This window comes from Dermacentor andersoni, chromosome 2 (assembly GCF_023375885.2).
Source record: "Dermacentor andersoni chromosome 2, qqDerAnde1_hic_scaffold, whole genome shotgun sequence".
Classification (NCBI taxonomy): Eukaryota; Metazoa; Arthropoda; class Arachnida; order Ixodida; family Ixodidae; genus Dermacentor; species Dermacentor andersoni.
The window spans coordinates 100,563,522-100,573,930 of NC_092815.1; the positions used below are offsets into that span (position 1 = coordinate 100,563,522).

Sequence of the window (10,409 nt, forward strand, 5' to 3'; positions counted from 1 at the left end):
CGACGTTTCTCTTCGACATCCCTTTAATTATTAGCCAATGATTCAAGACACAACTTTCAAAGCTCGAAAATAGCGCTTGGCCACGGCGCCGATGCGCCCTCGAAGTACAAGCTGCCAGATTTCCGTATCGATATGCTGAACATACATACCCTCCTTATTGGGCACATTTAACATGCGCGCCACGAGGCGCAGACGAAACCACGTGACGTATGCATACGTGGCGCAAGCAAATCGCGAGCTGTAAAGGCAAGCAATTGCGTGCCCTATATTTAGCTCCACATATATCTCGAAGCAAAATGAAGGAACCCATGTCTCAATAATACTCGATTGTGGAACTCAACATGAAGCCTTTCGGACACCACAGCAGCATCGCGCAGTGGCATAACTTGGACCAGGTGGCCGACACGCACGCGATGTGTCACCGCCACAGACAAGGCCAACGTCCGACGTCAGAGCGTGCACGTCACACGGTTGCCTTGGACAACGATGATAGGATATGCTGGACACATGCGGGAGGCGAAAGCCCGATGGCAGTGCATAAAGTCGTGGCGCCAGGAAGTCACGCAACGTACGCAACTTAAGCTTATACAGTTTATTTACGGTAGCGACCGCGCAGGGGTACACGAGCATGCGGAAAGAAAAGATAGGCGACATCCAGCAGAGCGTTTGGCCAAAAACGGAGTCTGCAATATAGTGCACGTATATTCAGTAGTGAGCAAAAAGGCATATTTTAAATTTAGGCCCTGCGAGCTCGACTGCTCAGAATGTTGGTGTTGCGCTATGCCAGACCGCTAGCTTGCAAGAGTATACCTTAAACACGCAGTGTCATCTTACTTTATTCACGCCGCATATCCCACCCATCGTGTACACAACTTGAGTACCAAGAATGTATCACAAGAAAACCGTTTATATCAACTAGTATGTCAAAATAAATGCGCGCTAGTATAATAAATATTAGGGATAGGTGGAGAGGGTAACTGATAAAATGGGCTGGCATGCTACTACAGCTTTTTCTTTTACATCTATGTATATAGCAAAAGATCAATTGACGAGAGAAATTTTTAAAAAAAACGCACACCCATCCAGTCGCGCAAAAACACGAAAAGAGGCAGCAGTCTGTCAGCTTGTCCCGCAGCTGCGCGACTCAGGCACCCTTACCCAGCACCTCCACCAAAAAGGTTACGGGTAGAGTAGTAGCAATAAACTATGTCAAAGCAGCAGGCGACGTATTCGCCCTAGGTGAGCAGCGTCCTTAGAGTGATGGTGGTGGTGGTGGTGGTTTGTTTGCGTTCCCTTTGAAACGGGGCGGTTACAAACAGTCACCTATAGGCTGCTTGATTTAATCGGTACGTCATACATTTAATGTATGTATGGCGCCGGCCTGTGACTTCTTCCTCAAGGCAACCCAACCATATTTTGGCCAATCCACCATAGTGGGTAGGAGCCTGGCGATAGCTGCGGTGGTCACCGGCGGCGGACAATATCGCCAACTGAAACGGCTATTGGAATGAACCCATAACAGCTTACGCTGTAATATTTTTTTGTTTCTAGGATGAGGAAAAATGTTCGGCAGCATGTTACACTCCTGTACTAAACGAGTCGGTTAGGATTACGGCTGAAGAAATAGATGTGGGAAGTTTTCAAATAGCTCGATTTTTTTTTTTTTTGATATTGAATGATAGCCAATAACTCTGCCTGGGATATTGCTGTCAAGTCAGGCAGTCGAAGAGAGAAAGACCAATTTAATGATGGCGAAAGAATGTTCGTTCATAGTTTACAAGGTGGTCATCTAACGAACCTTTTAGGTATTCAATAGGCAGAATTAAGTTCAGCGTTTTTTTTTAATATATGATCAAATTCAGCTCTTGTTATCACAGTAGGTAAATTTGGGAAAACCACATCACGGATTAGTGCTTGCAATGGTTCTAGTAGCTTCTGCACAACGATTACTTGGGAACAATGTAGTCGAGACCATTTATTCTCAAAAAAATGCAGTCGGCTTTCGAATGAAAACATAGGAGCGTCTCTGCGGGGAAGCATAGACGCTCAGTAATGTTGACTGTCAGTATCCGAAATCGAGTTTGCAGAAAGGGCAAGCGCGTTTCATCATGAAAAACATTATTCGCTACACATTTTGGAAGACCTGGACATAGACGTAATGATTAGCGTTCTAAAAGAACGAGAGTGCGTAAGTTATAAGTAGGACATCCAGAAAATAACACGCGACCAAACTCTAAAATGGTGCAGACATACATACAATGAATCATCAGCAGAGTCTCCCTGTGTATTCCAATGCTACTCAGCGCTGCTGGCTCTTCGTAATAATCCATCACCACGAGTTCGTTTAGATGCGATATGCTCAGTGTATGTGCGCCAGTTAGGCTTTCCCGTGTAACTCATTCCTAGATGTCTTAATGATTGTACCTCAGGAATTATCACCTGACCATACGTCTGTCTTATTCGGGTAGGAAAAGCTAAAGGAAAAACAACGATTGCACTTTAGTTGACACTTAGCGACATTTGTATTATCTTAAGCCACATTTTAATCTGATTCAAATACAACTGCAGAGTGTTATATAGGGTTTTATCATTTGACACCAAAAGAAAACATGCGATATCATCCACGTGTACGTATACCTGCATGTCATGGTATGTCAGAATATTACTTAGTAAAATATTTAATAATACGGGGTAACACGCTGAACACCCATTGTCTGTTTATAGCTTTGAGAAGAAACACCATATCTATAGCAGTAGAATGTGTGTCTGCTCAGTAAATTATGAATCCATGCAATTATCTAATGTGGGAGAGTCACACTTTCAAGTCTGTTGATAAAGATGGCGTGCTAGACACCGCCATACGCCTTCGCAATATATCTAAGGTCACTAAGGCCTCGTGGTAATGGTTGTGGCGAGCGAGTTGAATTCGGCTATCCAAGTCAACATGAGCACACCAAATTGAGGACCCAGGCCTAAATCCTAGCCCAGCAGGCACTGCGTCCTGTTCTTCGTCACATTGATGCTCATCGTCATTGTCGGTCGTTCTGCTTCTGACAACTAAAGTCCCTAGGTTTTCTACCAAAACATATCTAGGGACTTTACTGGCACCGCGAACATATTATTGGGTAATTCATTACTGCAGCGGTGGCTATTGCCTAATTATTGAGCTAAAATGTAACTTTGTAACTATTTTATTTCTTTGCGGGCCAATGAAATGATGCGCAGATACCACCTGCTTCAAATGAGAAGAATTAAAACTTTAGCGAGAGCGTGCATATTCTTCAGCAATTCATTACTGTAGCGGCGGCTATTTTCTAATTATTGAACAAAAATTTCACTTCTGTTGGTGTGCTTGTAACAATTGCGCTTTAAAGTCGGGCTATACTCGAGGTATTTGTGCTTAGAAATCCTGAGACAAGCAACGCTCTCGAGAAATACCTCCGCACATTTGCGTAGAAATTCATTAGCGTTCCAGCCAACATTTTTTCTGGAAAACTTGTCTCGCGCAATGGTGGAAAATCTCAACGGAACGCCGAGGCATTTTGCGACAGCAGGTGCATTTCGCACCTGCTACCCGGCGTTGGGGGAAGGGGAAAGGGTGCAGAAAGAAAGAATAGAGAAGGCGTTGTTGATGAGGATGAAGATGGCAGTGAGAATTTTGCACGCTACAAGACTCTTCAAATGTCTCTTGTCCAGTCCACTCTCACACAAAAATTTGTTGAGAGCCTTCAGACTAATCAGGCTGATGACGAGGATCAGGCGAAGGTCCCAAACGGAGCCTTTTCAGTTAACGGTCCAACGACAAATTTTGACAAGATGTCTGTCAGCGACAGAGTTTGTGGACGAGTGCCTCGAAAGTCGAGCTGGTACGCCTGAGAAATTCTGCTAAGCGTGCATGTATCGAGCACTGTCTGGCTTTTCGCAGTTGCAACAATTTAAGTGCCCTTAACTAAGTAACTGCAATTTCACAGGCAAGTCTTCATTTTATATTACTGGCTGCCATTCATTTACTGAAGTCCGCCACCATTAGTAATGCGTTGCCTAAAATATTTTCACTGCGCTCTTTAAAAATATTGCACATTATCATTTCAAAGCGTTGCTACACTTTTTCTTCTTCTTTACCTGGCTATATTGAATACTTGGCCTATCGTTGCATGTTTACCTGGATACAGTTGTTATTGTTCACTTGGCGCGACTGTTTCATGCAGACCGACTTTTCACCTGATACTCATATGCTTGCGATTCTTTGCAAGAGATGCTCACGAAAGGCCTTGCGGCACACAGCACAATTTTATTGATTTCTATTTCTTATTACTTCTTGCGTAAGAACAATTGTACCACGTTTATGTCGTTGAACAAAACTGAAACTCGTTCTATCTAGGAGTGTACGAGTCGTTAACATTAGCTTATAGTATGCCTAATCCAAACAAGCAACAACCTTTGATATTTATTTTATGAAAATGTAAAAGAAAGGAGTACGTACACACTAAGCCTAGCAGAATGAGGTGCGAATAGCAACAGTAAAAATTTTCAAGACATGTTTCTAGTCGTGTACACTGCTTATAGAAAGCATAGCAAAAAAAAACAAATGATTAGGTGCACTATAACGTTACAAATGACACGTTCGTTAATAAATAACAGCTGCGCGTACAGTATTACACGTTCGCGCGACATCATGAGAGCAATGTTTAGTAAATCTATTACGGCGTAACTCGTAGCGTGGCGATTAATTTGTGCAGTGCAGAATCATAATGGTTGAAACTCAAACATACACGTGCATGAAGACACAATGGAAAAGAAACGCCGCGGAGTACGCAGTTAGAGGGACCGAACAATGACGGAACTCCCATCGTTCTCGTCCCTGGCGCCACAAGTCAGCATCCTTCAGATGGAAAGGACGCACTTCTGCGTCGGGTTCATGAACGAATCAGGCTTGCAGCCGAAGGCTATGGCAAACTCCGGCGTGTTCCGAAGAGGCCCGTTTACGCGGTACCAGGCTGGGCTAAGGGGACCACGGGCAGCGTTCTCGCGCAGGTACCTCCAGTTGCTGTTGTCGCAGAAGTTGGCCGCGTAGTACAGGAAGAACAGCTGGCTAGCGTTCCAGCGCTCGAGCAGCTTGAGCCGGTAGTCGGGTGAAACGCGACCGGCGTACAGCAGGAACGCGTCCAGAGCGGGTCGCACCGACAGCAGATCCCACAGATCGGACCACGAGGTCCGCGACGCGTGAAGCTGCGCACTCTTTTCCTCCCAGGACAGCGAACCGTACTGGCGTTCAAGGCAGAGTCGCAAGTCGGAGAAGCCTTGCACCAGGCTATGAACGCCGCCGTGCATGCCACTGAACTCGAGGTTGAAGACCCAGTGGTAGATGGCGCGAAACACGGGCCGGTAGACTCGGGGCGCAGCTCTGGCCACTTGGAGAGGCCGCAGCGCGGCATCATCCTTGAGGGACAAGTCGAATACCGGCAGAGGTATCTCCAGTCGATTGTAAGGCGGCCCCATGTGGGCCTCGGCGCTCAAGAATCCGCCTGTCCAGCCTTGGAAGGAGGCGCGAGAGCTCATGTGTGTCATGAGCCGCTTTTCGAGCGACTTTCGGATCCAGGTGTAGAAAAACTGAGCCGTCGAGGTGCGCGCGTTGTTTTTGTAGATGTCATCTAGGTAGGCGGCCAACGTGCTCGCGTTTTCTTGTAGACCACGTGGTGCCAGCGGCTCCCACGAGACAGCGTTAAGAAGCTCCAAGAGGTTTGCCTTCAGACCACTGCCGAAACGCGCGAGCCGCACCAGCACGTGCTCGATGACTACGAGCCGTAGCGTAGACACCAGGTCTTCGAGTACATCCTCCCCATCGCCACCGCTTCTGGACAGTTGCGCCCGGGACAAGTTGCGCGCCGCGTGCAAAGGTAAATTCGGCTCGAATCGGTTCAGCAGGCAGAGACAGTAGTGCGCAGGTGTGAGCGCATGCGCGAACTGTGGGTGTCGAGCGCAGCTTACCGCAGCCACCTGGTCGCGGTACTTGGTACCGTCGAGAAGCGGCGACAGCGCCATGCTGATGCGGAACAGCAAGTATCCCAGCAGCTCTCGCGACGACCGCATGATCTCTCCGTCGCGGGTCAAATTCAGCACGTGCTCGGGAGAGGCAAGTTTGACGTAGGTTCGGGCGGTTATGGGCCTGAGTCCCTTGCCGAACACGCTCTGCAGAAAGCTCGTCCACTCGAAGTTCCTCAGCGCAGGCAAGTCGCGCACCTTGACCGTGCTACCATTGGCCAGCACAGCAACGTCCAGCTGCGGTTGCTCTAGCAGCCGGAAGAGCCGTTTCTCGAAGCGCAGCAAGTCCGCGTCCGTGTGGTTCTGGAAGAAGGCCAGCAGGGGAGCGAAGCCAGCACGCACTACTTCGTATTCTTCTTTCTCAAGCGGCGCTCGTAGCAGCACCGTCGACGGTTCTTCGAGGCCTACGAAACGCTTGTTCTCGTGCGACAAGTCCTTGACCACGAAAGGTCTGAAAAGCGCGTCTACGCCTAGCTGCCGGAAGGCAAGGCCGAACTTGCGCGACACTTCGGCGGCCGACGGCTGCCGGCGGGAAGATGAGGATGCGCGCACCATCCATTGTCGCAAGTGCGTCGTGTCCATGAACATGGCGATCAGGTTGTCAAACAGCACCGGTTCGGGGTCCATGCAATGGTCGAGAAGGAAACGCAGCTGCGGAAAATTGTGGCTAACGTTGTCATGCAGAGCCGAGGCCAGCAGCTCTGCGTAGTCTTCGACCATGGCGGTGTCCACGGAGACGCGCTCTGTGCCCGGAGTCAAGGGCCGCGACTGCGCCCACTTGTCGCAAACGTACGCGTAGAAGTCGTCGCAGGGGTCTTGGCTAGAGTCGATCTGGTGCAGCAGCATTCTGGCCTGCTCCACGCACGCCGTCGAGTCGCAGGGCTTGGTCTCGTGCAACCTGGCGTTAAGCAGTCGCTTGTTGTGTAATGATGCTGCCGCGGACGACGCTTCCTCGCTGAACGACAAGGCATCGGAGCCACTGTGAGCCACAGGTGGCGCCAGCGGTGCCGGTGTTTGACCGAACGTGCTGCGGACGTCGATGCGAGGCAAAAGTAGCGTGGTCGTTACGAAGGCGGTGACGACGACGGAAACGAGTAGGAGCGTTGTGGTCGCGACGGTGAGGCCCCAGAGGAGGGCGGACCAAGGGCTGCGGTGGGGCTGCACGACGCTGCTCCGCTGGAGTGGCGAACTGCTTACTCCTTCGGGATTCTGTCTGTGCTGCTGCTCCCCAGCAATGCTGGGTAGTGTGCTGCTGCTACTGCCGCTGCTGCCGTCTGCCATCGCGACGGTTTTAGATAGGCGAACAGGGAGGTCACGCGCAATGCGCGCACTAGAGCAGGAAGGGCACGAGCGAGTGGCTAAATTTTTCTTCGTCTAGTCTTGCATATCGACCATCGTTCTACTCGGCAGCTCTTCGGCTCGGATCGCAACAGTGAGCTCTCGGGGTGTTGGCTAAGTATCGGGCGGATTTAATCCAGTTATTGTAGGTGCCAAGTAGTGTTTTGAGAGAAAGTTATTTTTTTTTATTCGGAGATAGTGCCAGAAATGTCGAAAAATTATCCAGGGGACGGCCCGGGGCGATCTCTGCCTTGAACGGCCTCCCCACCACCTGATCAAATGTCTATTGAAGCTTTGTTTCGTAGTGGGGTGCGCAGCATACCTGTGGCGCTGGTGCATTTGCATGGAGGAGCCATCTGGCTCAACAACCCGAAGACAGTGCAGGCGAAACTTCAGGCGACCACGCATCACTACTTGCACATCACTGATGTACGACAGTTTGGAAGAGGTGGGATTGTTTGCCGTTCGCCAGATCATGGCGTGCGTGTATGACCTACTTAAGTGGTCATCATTTGGATTGATGCAAGTGATGCCGTCATCCCCCCGCATCTTTCCTGCACTAAAGGAAGAGTTCGTGGTGTGGGCTCCAATTTAAGTCCGGCAGAGACTCTAGAAAAGCTCTCCGCGGCTGGGGTAATTGCTCTTTACTGGTGCAACATAATGGTGGACAATACACGTGTCCTATAATGAGTCAGTAATTGCCACGTTCGCAGGTACATCTTGTCCAACTGAGATAAAAGCCTGGCCTCTAATCTTCAGAGTGAATCCGCTTGCCTCGCGTCCATTACGATGTCGCAATTGTTAGCGCTATGGCCATAGCATGGGTGGTTGTAAATCTAGGCTTCGTTGTTGCACCTGCGGCGGTAGCCATTCCGCTAGTGACTGCTCGGCTCGATCAGACTCGTGCCGCCTCTGCGGTGGAGCGCACAAGGCTTTTTGCTCAAACTGCCCTGCTAGAACTGAAGAAGTCCAAATACTGGAAGTTACGGACAAAAGGCGTTGCTCACGCCGAGAGCCCATTGCGGCGGTAAAGGAAAGAGTGCATGGTTGTGCGAGTGTGAGAGCACGACACCAGGCTGTCGTTGATGGAAGCCTGTCAAAAGTAATCGCACCAACTATTGAAAAGTCTATGGCCAAAATTATGGAGCGTGTTGTAGAAAGCGTTACGGAATGTTTTAGTGGACTTGTATCCTCACAGTTAGCACAATTATTACCGACTGCTACTGCTCAGCCAATTAACTCTGACATGAATGGTAGTTCACTCTATTCTCAGGAAGATGGGGAAATTGCGTCCACAACTCACATAAAGCAAGTCGGGCCTGTTCCAGGTTCCACAAACAAGGCCACTACTAGCCCAGACAACTCTGTACATCAGGATACCTCAAACATGGAAATTGACGTCAGGGCACCGAAAAGGAGGTGTTCTCCCCTGGAGGCAACCACTTAACACTCGGTTAATCTAAGAAATTCCTCGCTGAAGTCAACCCGAAATGCAATATTTTGGAAAAGGCTGTTGCCTCCGCGGTGTTCTCATCACCGTAAGGTATAGATGAGGGTACTGCAGTGGGAACTGCAGATCAACCTTCGCTGCTTTTACTGATTTACACGTTCTATCTTCTCAGATTTCTCCAGATGTAATTTTACTGCAAGAAACTTGGTTATCCCCTGAAAAACTATTTTGTTTGCGCAATTTAAGTCCTTTCGCATAGATCGCCCGTCTAGAGGTGGGGGCTCGTTATACCGGCGTCACACGTACACTTCTGATCCCGATCGGTACCGATCCGGATCGGAATTATCAACTGCGATTGGCTCTCGAGTATTTTGTGCAAAGAAGACAATCACGACCGAGAAATTTGATCCGGATCGGGCTTGATTGCCATCAAAAGTGCGCCGTGTGACACCCGCATCAATCATGGCCTCAAGCAAGTTTTGCCACAGCGCAAATATATCATTCCAGCTGATGTCTCCAGAATGTAAAATTCTAGCAGTAGAAATTATTCTCCCTGGCAGTAGGCCTTTCTTGTTGGTCAATATATGTACTTTACTTCGGGTGTGCAGGATACACGCGCACTAGAATCAGTTTTGGCAAAATGCGGTAAGGAGATAGTATTGGCTGGTGACTTCAAATCACATCATGTATTATGGGGATCCAGATCAGACCAGTGTGGAAAGCGTCTATAGGACTGGGCAACAACTAATAACTTTTCGTGTTAAAATTTGGGTTAAGTTACATTTCTTCGCGGACAGCTTAGATGTGTGCTGGATCTTACATTTTCGGGTCCAGGTCCTTCCATATCCGCATAGGAAACGGTGGATGTTGGGACAAACAGTCATCATTTTCCAGTTATGTTTGAAGTGGTAGGTCGACAGTCCACCGTGGAGGCTCGAACTTACTCTTTTGTGGATTACCATGTATTTAAAAAATGCTTGCAGACCACTATCAAATCAATTGAAAATTATTTCTTGAACGCTGATGATATTTGCTCAATCTTAGATACTTCGCGCAAAAGGTCAGAGTTCCAGTTAAAGGCACGCAAGGACACTGCTTCTACTCATTGGTGGAATGACGATTGCTCGCGGGACTACAAGCGACGTAAAGCTGCATGGAAACAACTGATGGATAACCAGTCTCCGAAAAAGTGGAACAACTATACATTTATTGCTGGAACGTTTAAAAGAACGGTGTCTAAGGCAAAAGATGATTACTGTCCGCCATTTCAAATTTCTTTCAATATCAAATAATAAGCGTTAATTTCGGTTTTTAAGAACCTCCCCAAAAAATGATTCCGCGGCCCTTGAACTTGGAGTCAATAGTTTTAACCACCAGTGAAAAAGCTGACTCTCTAGATATAATTGCGAGAGGGTTGGAGACCCGATTCGCTGCATCTCTCCCCTCCTCAGAGACAAGGCACATCAGAAGATTTCGGAGAGATTTCTATGTCATAATTGTCCCAAGCTGTTTCATGTTTACCAGCCGCAGCCTCAAGTCCCGATGGACTCACTACTAAGATGATTAAACTTCTCTTCGA

At 48.5% G+C, this 10,409-nt stretch overlaps 1 protein-coding gene across 1 annotated transcript; it reads right to left on the reverse strand.

Moving 5' to 3' along the window:
- Positions 1-4,276: 4,276 nt before the first annotated feature.
- LOC126541943 (neprilysin-like) lies at positions 4,277-7,323 on the reverse strand. The gene has a single exon (XM_050188914.2). It carries the CDS (start codon positions 7,321-7,323, stop codon positions 4,885-4,887), a length of 2,439 nt encoding a protein of 812 aa, XP_050044871.2. The 3' UTR covers positions 4,277-4,884.
- Positions 7,324-10,409: the final 3,086 nt, after the last annotated feature.

Excerpts from the sequence above, each read along its gene's own strand:
- LOC126541943 (XM_050188914.2), bottom strand. The coding sequence starts at position 7,323 with ATGGCAGACGGCAGCAGCGGCAGTAGCAGCAGCACACTACCCAGCATT.